We start from the raw sequence: 17,244 nt of genomic DNA, 5'->3' as shown, positions 1-17,244 counted from the left end.
ATTAATATTAGTTATTTTTTGGTTTTTCGCGGACTTACAAAAGCAAAGTAAACAATTGAATAAGAGGAAAGCAGCGAATACAATTATGCAGATGCAGTCTTCAAAACTATTTGCACCTCATCCATTGACCGCTTCAACTTGTTTATTTTTGTGCAGGGCCAAAGCTGGTTTCTACACTACAAAAAAAACTTATTTTTTTAAGAATATATTATTTTTGAATTCAATAATCTCTTAAACACACCTTTAAGTTAATGTAAGGTAAGTTTTCTATCTTCTTTCCTTTATGAAGCAACAAACAAGCTTTTTTAAAACAAATCTGATAAAATCCTAATTTTTTTCCTCTGCATCAGTTTGTGAGGCAGTCAATATCAATTACATAAATATTTTTTAGCAGGTCTGCATGTGTGTTGGTTTTTACGCCAGGGCAATTAAACCAAATGTACGTACGCAAAGTAACAACGTGCGTCTTAGTTAATTAGACAGACTGTCGTTAAAGGGGGCGTGGCGAGCTAGACTATATGTCAACCTGACCCGAGTTATGCAAAGTAAGCAAAAGATATGGATAGGCAAACGAACGTCGCGGTTCACTGGTCAGCATATGTTATGTTTTTTTTTCGTATTAGGGCGTTCGTCAAATTAGGTATTGGCAGTTATTTATGGTAATAACTGGGTGCGATGAACCTAACTGACTGGAAAGCAATTTTTAAAGTTAAAAACTAAATATATAAATGTGTTTTTATGTTTTAAAACCCAGCCAGCAAATCTTTAAAGTAAAACTCTCAACATAAAAAATGGGTTTCGAAATTTGGAAGCTAAGAGTTTTGTTTCCAAACTTAAGTTGACTTGACTATGATCCATGGACCATTTGTTACCCTATTGTAATGTGGATCACTTGAACTTAATCTTCACTGTAGGCGTCAATAAACTGAAGTCCGCCCATGTAGCACCTCAAATAATTTCAGTTTCTTCATATTTTGTTTTATGAACAGCAAAACAAGGCAGAGCTGCCTTGAAGCAACCTTTCACAATGCGGCAAAAATGTGCCAAAAAGTAAAAAATTACAAAAGTAAGGCCCCAGAAGGCAAGTGCGCCAATTTGAGTTGGAGATGACGTTAATGGAGCAGATGCCAACAGCCGGTCTCAGTTTCAGTTTCAGTTTCAGCCGCAGAAGCAGCAGTTTCAAGCGCGGAAAAGAGAGTGCGCATGCGCAGCTACCGACCACAGTTACGTGACTTAGTTTACACAGAAAAAAACTTATTTTCTACTTGAAACTTTTGTAAACTAATGGAGGAAAAATGTAAGTTTATTTTTGGGTTAAAGTGGCCAGGCTAAACTAGAATATTGATTTATATGTGTAATAAAAAAAACCTTAAATAGTCTTGGAAGTGTTTTTATTAAATTAATAAGCATGCAGATCCTATTGGCCACACCAAACAAAAATATTTTATAATATGAAGCGAATGTTATAATTTTTTCCAGTGTAATTTCCAGCTCCAGCAGAGAGCGAGACGTCGACTGAATTTTTAGCGCGTGTTGCACGGCCAAAACACTCTCGATTTCAGCTCAGTTGCCTTGCAGACGCGCCACGGAGAAGTTGTCATTCGAAAAACGGTGGGGCACTCGCAGAGGAATTCGAATTCAAACCGAATCGAATTGAACCAAAAATACGTTAGTTAAATTATGCCATTCGTATGTGCGGTGTGTTGATTTTTGCCCAGAAACCAAAATTACACTACCGAAAATAGCAACACACGCTTTTGAGTGTCCACTAACTTTCATTTTTATGCGGTCCGAAATTTCTGCGCGATGTTTGCCCAGTTTATTAACAACAATTTGGGAAGTTAGCGTGTAAATGAATTTTACAGCAGTAAAAAAAGGCCGAAAGAAGCCAGAAATCAATCAAAGCCAAAATGAGACAAGGCCAAACTGAAAAAGCCAAACAAAAATAAATAGTGATGCCTACAATAAAAACAACCACAAAATAAAAAACCCAACCAAAAGAAGACAAGGCGAGCTACGTAGTTACCTTTAACAAAAAAAAAACAGCAACAATACGAAGCTCATTGAACAAAAGTGAGAGTGATTTCCAAACCAAACTGTGCTTGTTGTTGTTTTTGTTGTTGCCGCTGCTGTGGATTTTTGTATTTACGCTTTTATTTAAGCCAGACCCAACCACATCGTTGTGTGCGTTTGCATATCGCGTCGGAATCGAAATCGCGTAAACAATAGCGGCTAACGAAAACTTGGCAAGAAAATATTTCAAATATTTATCGAACGAATTAATGACGCACCTGCTTTCGGTGGGCAACTGACCAACCTCAAGTCGAAATCAAGTTTCTGAGTGTTGCGCAAACTCCGCAAGTGGTTTGAAAATTCTGCAAAAACACGAAAAGTAATCATATCTGTGGCATGAAGTAATCGCCTATGTAATTGCAGTTTTCTGTGGCTCCACATAAATGCTGACAGCTGGCCATGTTTTGGCCAAAACAATGGGGCTCCGCTAGCCTCCTACTGCCTCTGCTGATCGGCCTGCTCTACAGTAAGTTAATGCTCGAAATAAATGGATCGAATTGCTTAGATCGGTGCCTTATTAACCGGTCAGACGACATTAGCCAATCCGGCGACACTCGCACGATCTCGAGTGGCTCCAAAAGAGACTTTGGCCAGGTTAGGCGCCCTGAGCTCGGCCAAACTCCAACTTGTTGCCGGTCTTTGTGTCAAGGTCGCCGGATCGACGGAGAAGTTGTTTGGCCTGTAGATCGTCTATGGGGTCTCATTGTCTGTCTCCAAAAGCGATTCATTTATTCGGTTTTATGGCGGTGTGGTTAAGAGTTACTTAATGGTTCTCGATAAATTCGTTTTATGATCAAAGTAAAGTCAATTAAATTCATTCTTGGAAAGGGAGTCAAAACCGAAGTTTACTTTAAAAAAAAAGTGTGGAGAATGACCATGACTTAATCTAAAAAAATAAATTTAAGACTGTATTTGACTTGAACGAGATTAATTTAAAACAAAATGTTGTAATCATATTTTCCTGAATTGTTAATCGACCTTTAAAGAGAAACGAACCTAAAATACGAAGAAATCTTAACCAAACGCATTGTTAGTCCACTGTAAATCTGAAAACCACAAGCCATAAAATAGTTACACAATCCGCCCCGAAACTGGCCTAAAAATTTACATAAGTGCTGGGGCTTGGTCGGTGGATCGGCGGATCGGAGATAAAATCATTGGGCACACCAAGTCAATTAAATATTATATACTTACAGCGCAAAATGCATCTGCTTTCATTGTGCCAAGGGAACTGCCGTCCTTATTATCCATAGTTTACTCCAACATACCACCGATTAAAAAGGGTAAGGTGATTTAAACGTATGCCAAGCCATTTATTAAAATTAATTTGTTACTGAAACAGGAACCGATTCCCGTTTGGGTTTTGGTTTTCGGCTGGGCGAGCATGCTGACTTTCAGGTGATGGTGGAACTGGGTCCCCAGAAGGAAACCCAACCAGTTGGAGATCCCAGCAAGGATGATCAATCGTTCAACAAGCGCCAGGTGAGCCAAAGTGAGCAAAAGGCCCTTGCCCGCCAACTTTACCGCGAGCAGGTGAAAAAGGAAGCCGAGAGGTTGATGACCTCGACGGAGAGAAATGGGGCCAGTTGGCTGGAGACCTGGTCGAACGGCATGAAACCGCAGAAGCCCAAATCAAAGGATCAGTTCAAAAAGCCGGCAAAAGAAAGTTCGGCTGCCAGTCCTCAGTTTCCGCAACCGCAAGAACCATCGAATGCCATGCAGCAGTTGCAACTTCTCTACAAATTGGCCACCAGTTCCAGTACCACGTCCACCACAACGGCTCCTCCAATCTTCACAGGAGGTTCCCTAAATCTGGGTGGCCCTAGTGGCTTTAAGCTGCCACCACCTGCGCTCAGCCAGGATGAAAATACGCTGAGCAATCCTGGTCCTCTCAAGAGCCAAAGTGAGATCACCAAGGAGCTCATGGATGTCAGTTTGGAGTCGAATTAGGTTGTGCTTTTGTCTAGTTACTAATTAATCACTATATGCCTGTGTATATGGGTGCTTAGCAAATCTTTGTTTTGTAAATAAACTTTAAACTAAAGTTAAGTTAGGGGAATGCTTCATCAAACAGCCTAAAAGTAGCAATGATAAGCAAAGAAAAATGAAGTCGAACTGTGCTGCCCGCAAAAGTAGGCAACATAAAATCATGTAAAATACAAGCTTGTAAAATTCTACAAATGTAAAATAAAATCATGGTTGAAATTTTAAAACTTTTCTTATTGTTTTGTATATAATATTCTATCCCCTCGATATCAGTAAAAATACCCTTCTGTAATTTCTTTCTGAGTCACGCTTTATTATGAACTTAGAAAATGTTTAAATTAATTACATAAATAATCAAGTATAGTACAAAGTTACACGCTGTTTATCAACTTAGCTACACTATCAGCATATGTGTATGTATTTCGCTACTTGCATAAGTATTTTGTTCATCTAAGCTAGACAATAGTTAGGGCTACGTTATAAATAAAACGAAACATAATGGACACAGCAGGGGATTCCAAGGATAAGCTCCTTTTCACCAGCCAGCTGTGCACTCTGTGGACATACAGAATACTATAAATCATTTAGGCTACACATATGCGTACTTAGCTGCTCTAAAGTAAATATTACTTATAAATATAGTCAATTTCCGTTTAGCAGACGTCTGCATCGGTGTACAGTGTTTTGGGCTTTTTTTTTTTTATGGGTATGAGATGTGTGTAGTTTTTGTGCGAAGAAACCTTGCAGTGTCTATAAAAATAATGTCTTTCATTTCATGTTTTTCTCCGTGTTGAGTGTCGGTTGTTGGGTTCCCAAAAATCCTGACCAGAGGTTGGTGATTGAATTCCTCCTTAATCTCGAGGGTGCAGTAGCAACTACTATAACTTGTGCGGATGGCGGGATGCTCTATCTCCAACTGGGCTTTCGGTTTCCTTCTTTTCTGGTCAGGAGTCAATGGAGCACCGACTGAGGCTCACTGGCAAGGGGAATTACTTTCCGTTCTTGAGCGGCACACCCTCCTCCTGGGTGACATCGCTGATCTTCACTCGCTCCGGTGGGTTGTTCCACGACTGCAGCTCACCGGTTCCCAGGATGACGAACGACACGGCTGCCGAAATGTAGGTGAAGGCCAGAATCCAGAACACAATTTGCCACGAATGGAAGGACTCCTGTTGATTGAATTAAATGCAGGAGGTTTTTTCTTGATCTAAATCATGGAGTTCTCCATTTGTACTCACATCTTCGTAGGTGAGGGCTCCCACCATCCACGTGGAGAGGAATCCGCCGAAGGAGGACAGTGTGTTGGCCAGTCCGAAGATGGTTCCGCCAAAGTTGGGTGCAATGTCCAGGCCATTGCCCAGGTAACCAGCGGTGACAGCTCCGTGGGCGAACAGGGCCAGCGAGAAGATCGTCACCGACCAGGTGGCATCGTAGCCCAGGAAGACTTGCACAATCATCAGACATCCAGGAATGACCAAGGCTGTAAAAAAGTGGAGAAATTATTATAAAATATATTGCAGCATATTGAAAAAGATTATTAATTGATTAACTTAAAATTTGGGACGTTTAGCTTTTAGCTTCTTAAGAAGCCATATAAAATTGGCAATACAAAATACTAAAATTATTTCTGTTCAGTTTACTTACCAAAGGTGGTGAACAACTTCCTGGTGGCCGTTGTGCTCAGAGTGCCCCTCTTTCGCAGGTAATCAGCCAAATAGGAAGAGGCCACGGCCATCACATATTTGCCCAGATAAGGAAGCGACGAGAACAAACCATTCTGTAGGAGAACAAATATTGTTAGTAAGATAAGTTCATAGATCCTTCTCTTATATTGTCTTACCTTCTTGATGTCAAAGTGCAGGATCTTGGACATGAACGTGGGCAGCTGGTTGACCACTGTGAAGAATCCAAAGACAGCTAATCCGTGGCAGATGATAATGGCCCAAACGGCAGGCGAGCAGAGCAGTTGTTCCCAGGGAACGTAGCTTGGTCGCTTCTTGGAGGTGGTGCTGCCAATGGCCTCCTCGATCTCTCGCCTCTCCTCCGCGGAAATCCTGGGATGGGTGGCCGGAGTCTCGTAGACAAAGGTGAACCAGGCCAAGGACCAAAGCAAACCCACGGCTCCCGTCAAGTAGAAAACGCTGGCCCAGCCAGCCACGGAGATCAGGTAACCACAAATGGGCATGGTGATTGCAGCGCCAAGGGAAGAAGCTAAAGGTTTAAAAATAATGGAATTTAAGTTAGTATTTTACACCTATAAAGTAGTTTATAAGGAAGAACGGCAAGTAAACTGCCTCCTCAAAAGAATAAACTTACCCATCATGTTAGACATGAACTTGGACCGCTCCATGGGCGGAATCCAGACGGCGGCCACCGGGTGAATGGCTGGCCAGGATGCGCCCAGCATGAAGCCGAGGACCACTCGCACGATGATGAGCACCACGTAGTTGATGTGCGCCGCCAGCGGCGTGATCAGGGTGAGCAGACTGGCCCACAGCATGGAATGTCCGAAGACGCGTCGCCCTCCGATCAACTCGGCCAGACGACCGCCCGGCAGTTCGGTGAGAACGTAGCCCCAGAAGAAGCAGCCCAGGACGAAGTTGGTCTGGTAGGTGTCCCACGGGAAGCGCTCCTCGACGACATCCACCCCTTCCGATGCGGTGGTTGCATTCGCCAGCAGCGTTGCATTTCCCGCCAGAGTTGCATTCCCGGCCAGAGTTGCATTTCCGGAAAGAGTTGCATTTGCCGCCTTGGTGGAATTTCCCGACAGAGCCTCCGTAACATTAGGACTGACCATGTCCACGATCGCAATGGTGAGGTTCACTCGCAGGGCGTAGTTCAGCATGAAGCCGAGCATGGTCAGCAGATTGAGCACTTGGCGACATGACAGAAAGTCTGGAAGAGAAGAGCAGTGCCCCATTAATAATAGCACTCAATTCAAGGGCAATCAAGCTGCCTAATCGAGGTCGTCGAAAGGTTAGGCTTTTAAAATTATACTGTGAAATATTTCTAGACCGCCGAACATCAGGCGACCAGCGAGTAAAAAAACCCACTTCATTTCTGATAACAAAACGTAAGTTCATTCGAATGATTTACAGCATAGAAAGAAATACATACAGAAACTATCTAGAATATTTAAATGGGTTCAGACAACAAAGTATTATTAAAAAACAGCCAGTAAAGGTTTAAAATTCCAGCTTGACTTTAACAAGGCACCAAAGTATATCGCTTTCGCAAAGCAATCAAATCGAGTTAATAAATTCATAAAGGCTGACACAAGTTTCGTTTACAACAATGTAAACTGAATCGTTATCAACTGGCGATATCCCGCCCACTATAATATCTGATGTAATCCGTTGTTTTCATTACACGATCCAGCAGAGATAAAAGCATTAATTACCCATATAAATGAGCCAATAAAATGGCAATGTCAGGCGACCTCAATAGCGTGCCGATTGGGCCATGAATTTGATTTGAGGATCGCCAACCTGTGGGTGCAGCAACCCCAATTCGCGGAATCAGCATTTTGTTTCGGACCCAAAGATGCAAACTCCAATATCATTAAGTGGTGGCCATAATAATCTCCGACTCCGCCTGTCATCTTTTTGGGCGGTTATTAAGTGGCAAAGTGCATTGTTCGGGATTGAGTTTCTCGCAAATCACTTGTATAAATTTCGAGTGTCGTTGAACCCCATTGAACCCTCATTGACTTTTTTTGGGGGAACTGTTCGCGAGTGTCGGTGTAAATTTATAAGCCGTCCGCCCGTTCGATTATTGGTGCAGTGATAAACTCGCTCCGAACGACTTTTTCCCATCAAAAATCGCTTGTTCGCTATCAGCTGGGCAAAAAGCGACTATCGGGGCCAGTCTATCGGCTGTCTGGACGGAACGGGACACGCCCACCCCGCTGATTATAGCCCCAATATCATGTTAATGTCATGCAAAAAGTATACAAAATACGCCACTCGATTTGTCTAGACAGCGGCGAGCATCATCAAACGAGCGGCGCAACAATAAACCGAGGCACTCAACTTGTATTCAAATTAGCACTCGAAAATAACCGAAACTGAAACATCAAAAAGCGTTAAAAGAAGTAAATAAAAATATCTAGTCATGTTCGCTATACATTCTCGATCCCAAATAACCAGAAAAACGTGCCCGAAATACTCAAGGCAAAAAAGCTACAAAAATATCGGAAGGTTCGATTTTATACCAGTTTCTCCCCTGCAATCAAATCACTTCGGATCGGAATGGATCATAGACTTATCTCGGGAAATAACGAACTCGGAAGGTACGTCAGTGGGAAAGTTTGAATTATTTACAGCTCTATTAATTTCTGGAAAATGTCTCACGAATTACCGCCATCGAATCGATAAGGATTGATTTATACGACTTCCACTTCCACAGAGGAAATAAATTATTATAAATTATTATCATATGCCAGTCAGAATTTAAATTTATACAGTAGTAAATTAGTTTTCTTATCTAAAAGAGCAGCTAATAATAACCCAAGGTATCAGTCCCGTCTAGTTTCTATAATTTATAATCCGATTAAGGAGATTCAAGAATGTCTGATTTACTACCAAACTGTTTCTTTAATCTAAAAAAAAATTCTAAAACTGCTGCGGAGCTCTACTTGTTTATTGCAATAAATTAATTAAGCGAGTTTTTCAGCTTAATCAAATTAAACTCTCATTAGGAATACATCTTTGAAGATCATCAAATGGAATAGAATTTGTATGGGAACTCTAATTTGTCTAAATTAACTCATCAAGGGTTCTCCAACTCATCTTACTCATCGAGTAGAAACTTGGAGTATGTTACTCCTTCCGAGAATTTTAATTGTTAAAACTTGTTTGCCTCTGAGCAGAAGTATTCTTGATTAATTGTCGCCTCGAACTGTATCTTTTTTGCTTTACCGCCAAACTATTGTTGTTTTAATTTTTTAGCTTTTTTGGCAATAAATTATGTGAAGGCCAAGCATGATGTTTACAACCGAGAAGAGATCAGCAAACCGGCTAAAAACGCTCAACATTATTTGGGTTTCACGCTGCCGGGTCAACTTGATTTTGACAAACCGTTCTCGGAATTTCGGTTGTCTCGTGCATAAACGTATGTATAATATTTGATTTGGCTCTGGGTTTCGTTCACTCTTTTTGCACTGATCTTTTGGCCTTTATTGGCTTTCGTTGATGCTCTACTTGAGTTGGCTTGAAACAAGTTCCCCAGTCCGCCGCGCCAACTGCCAGCAGCCAACATAAAAATCCCATCAAAGAAAGGCACAAACTTAAAAATAGCCGGCGAGCAAATAAAACGAAATGAATACGGCCAAACGTGATACTTAAATTACTGTTTTTATGATTGGGCAACAAGTGAATCTGAGTTCGTTTCGAGGTTCATTGATTTCTCGAGAAAATGTTAAATTTATAAGGGCAAAAATAAAAAGGCGAACTAATTAAGAGGCACTTGAAGGAAAGATGAGTTTGCTCAAGTTTGTTTTTGCATTTTGAAATATTTTGAAAGACGCATATCCGGCACTTTTAGTTTGACGCAAAAGCAATTTCGAATATTCGTTGTACATTTTTAAGTACATATGTGTCTTTTATTCTATTCTGTCTATTTTATTTGTGTATTTTTTTCGTCTGCCTTTATTCTGGCGGGTGCTATTTTTAATGCCTCTCTATCGTTCGGATTTGGACACTGGGTACACACCCACCGATAATAATCTCCCACTCGCGATTCTCTCTGGCGCTTCCTGACCTTCAAAATGGTATGGAAAACAGGGTGAGTCTGGCGGTGAAAGTTAATGCCCGATATCGTCATCACCTGACTGATTTATTTTCACCTCGTTTTCATTTTTTCAGTGCAAATCGCATGTGATCAGCGGGCGAAATTTTCATTCGGTGGAATGTCCTCAACGTTTGCGTGGGCTTCTCGGTCTAGGCGAAAATTTTCCATTATCCACCGCTGACGTTCCTGCGAATTTCGCCAAAAAGGCCGGGAAAAGAAAGGCCGCATCGACGTCACACTAATGCGCACTTTTCTGTCAAGGTGCCAAGTCATTTCAGTCATGGGATCGGAGACGGGGCAACGTGGCGTATGAGTTATGGCGAAGGCGCGCCAAACGCGAGCCCACTTTTCAGATCAGATTTGTAGCCATTACTCCCACACACCCACCAGATTTCTAGTGTGAGCCAGTTTGTTGTGCAAACATATGTAGAACCGATATAACTCACGGGGGAAATGCAAAAAAAAAGTGTTTTGTTGGCCAGATAAGTCGATTGTGTCGTATCGTTCCACGTGATCACGTTTACAGTGGGTCTCAGGACTGTTTGTCCTCGATTCTTATGTCAAATGTTCATTCAGACCTTCAGCCACATATACGGAAATTGTTGCCACTAAGGCCATCTTTCGAGTTCTGGCCATTTATAAATGTGATCGATTGTTGCGCACGACGCAGTTCGCAGAATTTTAGAGAACATTTTCGGTTGTCTTAAGGAAATAAATAACCTTATGCGTATGTTCCTAATACTCGTATATATATACCCCTATTATAATTTTAAATATAAGACAACTTAAGAATTTTATTTCTTCAACAATGAAAGTTTTTGAATAAATTAAAAAGTTGAAAATTCCGAAATTCTTTTGCCTAGCATATTTCCTAGAATTTTTAAGAATTTATTTGCCTTGCTTTGCAGTATTAAATATTAATTTGAATATTTTGAACAATTTTCATATCACTGTACCACTTGCACATACATTCCAATATATCTATATCTGTCGGATGGCTGACATTGCCGCTTTGCCTTCTAGTCGCAATTATTGGCTTTGTTATGCTGGCCAACTGCATTTCCGTTTCTAACTGATTTACGGAACTGGCCTCGTTCGAATCGAGTGGATTGTAATGCCAATAGAAAAATAGCAAAAATAGCAATGTAGCAAAATAGCGAAATAGCAGTATGCCAGTATAGCTGTGACTTCGAAGCCGACGTTGTTTACTTTTCGTCTGTTTGCCCGGCCAATTGCCATGTTCCTCGGAACTGGTTCTACTTCAACAATAAGCAATAAGCTAATTAATTGCTGAATTATTGTGGCAATTGTTGTTCGGTTGTTTGTCAAAGGCACACACACTGCACACACAGTGCAGTCGCACTTATCACTTTTGTTGGGCGATTGCATTGTGATTTATTGGACTTGGATTCCCGGCCATCTCTCGAGGCTCTTTCGCCACCATTGTCCTAGATTCTCTCCTTTCATTCCGCTCGGGGAATCTTCCATGGAAATTTACAATTGGGGCCCTGCACTTGTGGCGCTTGCCGTTCAAAGTGCAATCCGTCTTGTATTCGAGCAGATTTACAGCCGCGTCCAGACTGATAAGTCCCTCGAATGTCTGGGCAATTGTTTGATGGCTTTACAGCCGTGCAGCTGCTTTCTGCAGGAAATCAAAAGCCTTTATTGACTTGAGTGGATCCAAAGTACGGCTGTACGACTGCATTGGGCCATAAACGTTGCAAAGTAAACGTCATAAGAGCCCTTATCTGATTGCCGATATCCGAACCACTTAAATCCAGCATAGAGTATGGCTATATACTGCTGTTCTGCTCATAAATGAATCTTGAAGCTGCCATTTCCTCCGGCCGTATCGCAAACATGCACGTGCCGGCTAATGAAGAGCTACAGGTTGTAAACAAGTTGTCAGGGGTCTCACATATATGTATACATTTATAGCTGACATTAAAAAATATACTTATAAAAGGGGGCTCGTCGCCAGGCGTTGTGAGTGGACTTAGAAACCCCTGTTCTTGGACCCATAAATATTATCAAAATCTATTTCGCAATAATCTATTTCAAAAACTAGTGCCTGCACTTTGGCACTCGACTGCCAAAACAACTGAATTCCGTTCTACAGTAAATTGAACACGCAGTTTAGTTCCGAAGCCATTAAATATAAATATGATTTCAGAGTTCTGAATGGAGGCCGGTTCCTCCTTAGCTTTTTCGATTATCGCTTGAGCAATTTTTTTTGTATTCGTGGGTCCCTGGGGTCAAAGCCATCGATTTTTTTTTACTGTCTGGTCTGATTAACTTAGCATTTAATAATTAAAACTTGAAATTTCTGGTTTGAAAAAAGTATGCCACGCGCAGCGGAAGTTCTAGGCAAAGCCTAAAATTATAGAAAAATCTGTAGCTTTACAATTCTGCGGCCAATATGTAAACAACTCCGAAAATTCCAAGAAATTAATTTGCCTCAATTAAAAACAATTTGGGTTTTACACAAAAACTGGACTTGACTTAATTAAGGCATATTAAGCACACGGAGGGAACAATTAAACCTGTTGGGGAGTTTCTACAGTGGAGTGCAAGTTATGAGAGTCATCAATAAGCTGGAGGGTCTAGTAAACAACCCGCCATTGAGTGGCAAAAGTTTAATAACAATTTATCGGGGCGAAGCACATGCTCATTATTCATTACTTGTGGCGGGGCTTAGCTGTTTGATTAATTTCAGACGACGACCCGAAGTCTGTTGCCAAGGGTGAATAGCCGCCGGTTTCAAATGTGCTTTCAAATGTGATTCAAATGCCCAACGAGACTTTAGGGGAATTAAAAAAAGCTGTGACAAGTAGGTTCTGTTTTTGTGCAAAATACAATTTAGGTGATCACCAATGCGAAACAAGTCAAATATTTATTGTGAAATTCGTAGGGAAAAAATTAATGGGCTTTCTAAAAATAATGATAAATAATTGCAGATTAAATTTTAAAGTGTTCCATCCAATTAACACAAATTGTATAAACTCAAATTAAACTTCGATTGCAAAGAATTTCTCATGAAATGTGATACATTTATCACCGTAAAAGCAAATACAGAATGGCAAATAAAAGCAAACAAGTGCTGTTTTTTATTGAAACCTCTAAACTACCTAAGCACCTTGATATTTTTTAAACAAAGCACAATGCCAGTAAACAATAACCGCGTACAAAATCAGTCATGAGTCACACCTGTTTTTTAATGTCGTAAAAGCCGAGGCGTGGGTGTAAATTACATGAGTCTGTAATAAATAACAACCCTCTAATCGATATGCATTTAATAATGTTCTCAGTGTTAATTGATCTTGTGATTGTCTGGGGGGAAAACGTCTTCAAATACCCATAATTAGAGGGCTTAAATGCGTTTTGGGTCGTGAGACGCATTTCTCACCTGCTTTCGATTGCCCCCTCGAAATTCTCCTGCTAATTGGACGCTTTTGATTGTCGATTAGAGCTCGGAACCTATCTATCATTCATGATTGCTCACGGGGTCGTCGAAACGTGCACTCGAGCATGCGATCACAGAGCCTCTTTCCCCGCCAATCGGCCACCCAAATCCAGCCCCCCGATTTTTTGTTTGATTGTCTGGCTCTAAAGTGCTAAATAGCTCAGAAGTACGAATTAAATAGTAAACAGTCGGATGACCGTCGCCGATAGACTATTAAAAATTCGCCGCAACAGCGGTCGTACAATTAATTGCGAAATGTACTCAGAAACGCAGAATTTAGACCATGAACTAAACTTTCCATCCGAATTGCTTGACAATGCCGCGGGGGGAGACCAACTAACTAACGTGTTTAGTTAGCGTGACTGTGCTAATTTGTTTGCTTGGCGTTTAATGCGTGGTGGTGTTCCTTGGAAATGTCATAGCCATGGCGTCATGAGGTCGGCCAACTGCGCAATCCAGCTGCCACCAAGGAGTGGGCTTCCATATCCACGTATCGATGACAGCACCACACCAAGGATAAATAATAAATAGGGGTCCTCGAAAACCGCGGTGTCAGTGATCCAGAAGTTGGCGAGGTGTCAAGGTGTCGAGGGTGTTATAATCAGATATTAACCATAACTTGATTGACACAAGTGGGTCAGGCGATAATCGCAAAAGGACTGTCTAGATATTCCCATCTGTTTATTTCTATTTGCTTATTATCACCTCCAATTTTAGCTAACTTAATTTGTTTTTGCCAAATTAGAACAAAGTATTTGCGTTTTACAAATTGTTAAAAAAAAATTTAATAGAAATCTCAAATATTGAAGGTCGAAAAATACACAACAAAGGACTAGCGGAAAATCAGGAAAAGCAATGGGCTTTCAATTTAATCAGAGATCCCAATTGATTTGTAACCTCAATTCAACTTGTCTCGTTGACACCAATCAAACTGGATCGAGGAGGAGTCAAATCGATTTGTTTATTTTAACCGAGTTTCAATTCAATTGGCCATCAGGCATTTTGTCAATTTTCAAGCCGAATGACCGTGGCGCTCCCCATTTTTTTTGTTTTTTACTGGCGTCATGCGGTTTCTGGTCGCGTTATCGTTGCGCGTCTATAAACGCAGAAAAAAGGGGCTCGGCTGTGGGTACGTTGCGGTTTACTGGGGTCTTTGTTCTGGCATTTTCTATCAGCCAGCAGGTTCAAATAGGATTATAAATACACTAGCCATAGGAAAAACCCTAACCATTTAACTATTTCATAATAATACTAAACAAATCATTCTAAATAAGACTGTAAATAAGTACAGACTGTACTTTGGGTGACACTTTTTATGGCTGATATCATATCGTATCATATTGTATATATCATAACTACTTACTTCGCACTCTGTACAGACATCCTCTCTCCGTGTTGGACATGGTGCCTCCTTCCGTGCCGATCTGCAAATGGAAATATACCAGAAGTCAGCAAGGGTCTTTAAATTGGAAACGAAATAGCGCCAGGCGATACGATAAACATCTAGAAAATGCGATATTAATAGTCTGCAAAGTTAATGAAACTTTTCCCCGCGTAAATCACCGATGGTCTGGCTATCTAATCTTATCTCAGGTGTCTCGTGTTCGTACCTGAACGTGCCCACGGAAAGCAGTTTCACCAGAGGAGTGCTATTTATATGCTTTATATACATAGACCCCGGACAAGTATCGTGTCTGTCCCATGACTCAAGCCAATTATATCACACAGCACCGCCCGCCACTTAGCTCATTCATAACTATACCGGATTGCCCCTCCCTCGAATCTTGGTTCTTGCCCCCTTATCGTTATCGGTTGCGTCTGGTTCTTCAAATGCCGCCGCCCAGAAATCAGGAATTCTGAATATAATAAGACGCCACCACACACGACACTTGGCTTCGCTTGGCCACTTTCACGTCAGATAAACTAAATAAAAATTTTAGGCTAATCAAATTTGCAGAAGTCAAGGATGTTTAGTGACTCACTAGTTAACTGATTTTTCCGGTATGAGAAAGAATATCAGTTTAATATGAAGATACTTAGAAATATTAACTAGGAAAATAAAAAATGTAAGCCCTATCAAAGGTTTATGATTGGATTTAGTTTATAAGATATTATTTAAATATTTTAAACTTTAATCAGCTAACAACAACCATGCACATTTTCGAGTGCATTGGACTGCCGCTATCTTTCTTTTTTAATTTCTGCTGGCGCCGCGATAAATTATTGAAACCGAGGTGGTGGAAATTCGTCGGCTATATGCGATTTGTTGCATGCTAATTATCGCCAGACACGTGCATGTGAGGCAGTCAGGGACTTATAAGTCAGCGCCTAGCAACACATACTTATTTGACTTAGTCCAATCAATTAACTGTGAGTTTATACGGCGTTTGGTCAATTTGTGGTGCAAATATTTGCTGGCGTCTTGGTAACAAAAACTACATTCGCCTGGATAAGGATATATAGTCGTGTATACGGCCAAATTATTGTCCTCGGTTGAGACATTATTGGCCTGTGTGCATGTCGCCATGTTATTAACCCAATGAAAAGCGGCATCTGTCAGTTGGCTCGTGTGGGCAATGACTATATACGACTTCTATATGGTCACATGTCAGTACGTCATCTTCCGACAACCCGTATATGTACTCGTATGTGGAAAACAATATTCGACACTGCCGCAACGCGCGAGTTTTCCCGCGGGGAGGTCAACTTCATCGGCTGAACGGGATTTGATTACATAGAAACCCCCCGAAATATTACTCATACAGAAATCCCACCCATCAATACTTAATATTTTTTGACAAAGTAATCGCAGGGCACTTTTTTGTTTACAAAAATCACACTCTGTTGAAACTATAACTAGAAAAACAAAATATATTTTATTAAACCTTCACAGATTTTTGATAAATAATTTCGAATATGTAGGGTGCTGATTTTTAAAAACCTATTAAGTTATTTGTCACTTAAAACGATATAGAATTAATTTGTTAATCAAGATTTATTGAAACATTAAGTCACGATCCATTTAGGTATTAAATCATCGTAAATTGCATGTCAACATTGCTATACATACTTAGCCCTCGATTAATTAGATTTTTGCGCCTTGAACTAAAAACGAGTTGATTAGCATTTATGAGAAAATAAACCTAAAACTATGTATGAATTTTAATTGATTCACCGCATTGATTCATTTTTAAATTATCATTATTAAACATACACTTAAATTTACATCTAGCTCCACAATAATACTTAAAGTCTAAGATGCTTGACATTAGATCTAAATTAGCGCCATTTGGCTATAAATAATTGTATCAATTGTATCACACTCGAAACGGATTGTTAACAATATTTGCATTGGGAGGTGCAACCCACCTTGCAATCGACGATAACAGCAGAGACAACCAACGAATGTTAGTTGTTTATGGCAAATTATATAATTTGTTTTAGCACAAACCGATTAGCAATCTATAGCTGTGTAATTAAATTTACGCCGATTTGCATAAAACAACACACACATTCAGCAAACGGAAACCGCGTCAAGACCGCAAAGAAACCGCACGTGTGTTGTTTTCTGTTGTTGTTTCTCTTTGAATAATTGGAAACAGTTTTCAGGTCTGTGAGGATCGGAAGACAATGGTCTGCGGTGAATCACATTTAAACACACTCCGGACAAAAACAGTTTTAGAGTATGGGGACAGACAGCTGTTGATTATTTTTGAAACAAGTCGAAACGAAAAGCGAGAAGTTCCGGCGCAAGCGCAGGCAATTCTAGAACTGATTCGAGCGGTTTCGAAATCGAATCGAAATCCAATCGAATTGAATCGAAGTTGCTGCCGTTAGTTGATGTTGCTGCTGTCGCTCGGAGCGTTGGAACTGAACTGAAAATGCGGCCGCTCGTCCGCGGCTTTTTCTTTCCTCGAGCCAAGCAGCGCGAC

General features: G+C 40.7%; 2 protein-coding genes across 3 annotated transcripts; one reads left to right on the top strand and one right to left on the bottom strand.

The window, feature by feature from the left end:
* The first annotated feature begins 1,573 nt into the window (after positions 1-1,573).
* On the top strand, positions 1,574-4,246 carry LOC108089924. 2 transcript variants are annotated; one of them, XM_017188407.2, is made up of 4 exons: positions 1,574-1,611; positions 2,437-2,539; positions 3,270-3,356; positions 3,416-4,246. In XM_017188407.2, the coding sequence occupies exons 2-4, from the start codon at positions 2,473-2,475 to the stop codon at positions 4,021-4,023; spliced, it is 762 nt and encodes a 253-aa protein (XP_017043896.1). In that variant the 5' UTR covers positions 1,574-1,611; positions 2,437-2,472; the 3' UTR covers positions 4,024-4,246. The 2 variants fall into 2 exon arrangements, with proteins under 2 accessions (XP_017043896.1, XP_017043895.1); XM_017188406.2 differs by having other exon boundaries at positions 1,580-1,668; positions 3,416-4,245.
* Positions 4,247-4,350: 104 nt separating this feature from the next.
* LOC108089923 (sialin) lies at positions 4,351-17,195 on the bottom strand. The gene is made up of 7 exons (XM_017188405.2): positions 16,682-17,195; positions 14,676-14,736; positions 6,376-6,954; positions 5,900-6,270; positions 5,704-5,836; positions 5,298-5,539; positions 4,351-5,228 (listed from the first exon to the last, which is right to left on the bottom strand). The coding sequence occupies exons 2-7, from the start codon at positions 14,713-14,715 to the stop codon at positions 5,049-5,051; spliced, it is 1,545 nt and encodes a 514-aa protein (XP_017043894.1). The 5' UTR covers positions 14,716-14,736; positions 16,682-17,195; the 3' UTR covers positions 4,351-5,048.
* Between the last annotated feature and the right edge of the window lie 49 nt (positions 17,196-17,244).

This window comes from Drosophila ficusphila, unplaced genomic scaffold (genome assembly GCF_018152265.1).
Source record: "Drosophila ficusphila isolate 14025-0441.05 unplaced genomic scaffold, ASM1815226v1 contig_412, whole genome shotgun sequence".
In the NCBI taxonomy this organism is placed as follows: Eukaryota; Metazoa; Arthropoda; class Insecta; order Diptera; family Drosophilidae; genus Drosophila; species Drosophila ficusphila.
This window is presented reverse-complemented; position numbering and strand designations above follow the sequence as displayed.

Bases quoted from the DNA above. Each gene is read 5' to 3' on its own strand.
- LOC108089923 (XM_017188405.2), bottom strand. From the start codon at position 14,715: ATGTCCAACACGGAGAGAGGATGTCTGTACAGAGTGCGAA. The intron at 6,271-6,375 runs GTAAGTTTATTC...TTAAACCTTTAG, and splicing joins GTTCATGTCTAACATGATGG to CTTCTTCCCTTGGCGCTGCA. The intron at 5,540-5,703 runs GTAAGTAAACTG...ACTTTTTTACAG, and splicing joins GAAGTTGTTCACCACCTTTG to CCTTGGTCATTCCTGGATGT.
- LOC108089924 (XM_017188407.2), top strand. From the start codon at position 2,473: ATGTTTTGGCCAAAACAATGGGGCTCCGCTAGCCTCCTACTGCCTCTG. The intron at 2,540-3,269 runs GTAAGTTAATGC...ATATACTTACAG, and splicing joins GCTGATCGGCCTGCTCTACA to CGCAAAATGCATCTGCTTTC. The intron at 3,357-3,415 runs GTAAGGTGATTT...TTACTGAAACAG, and splicing joins CATACCACCGATTAAAAAGG to GAACCGATTCCCGTTTGGGT.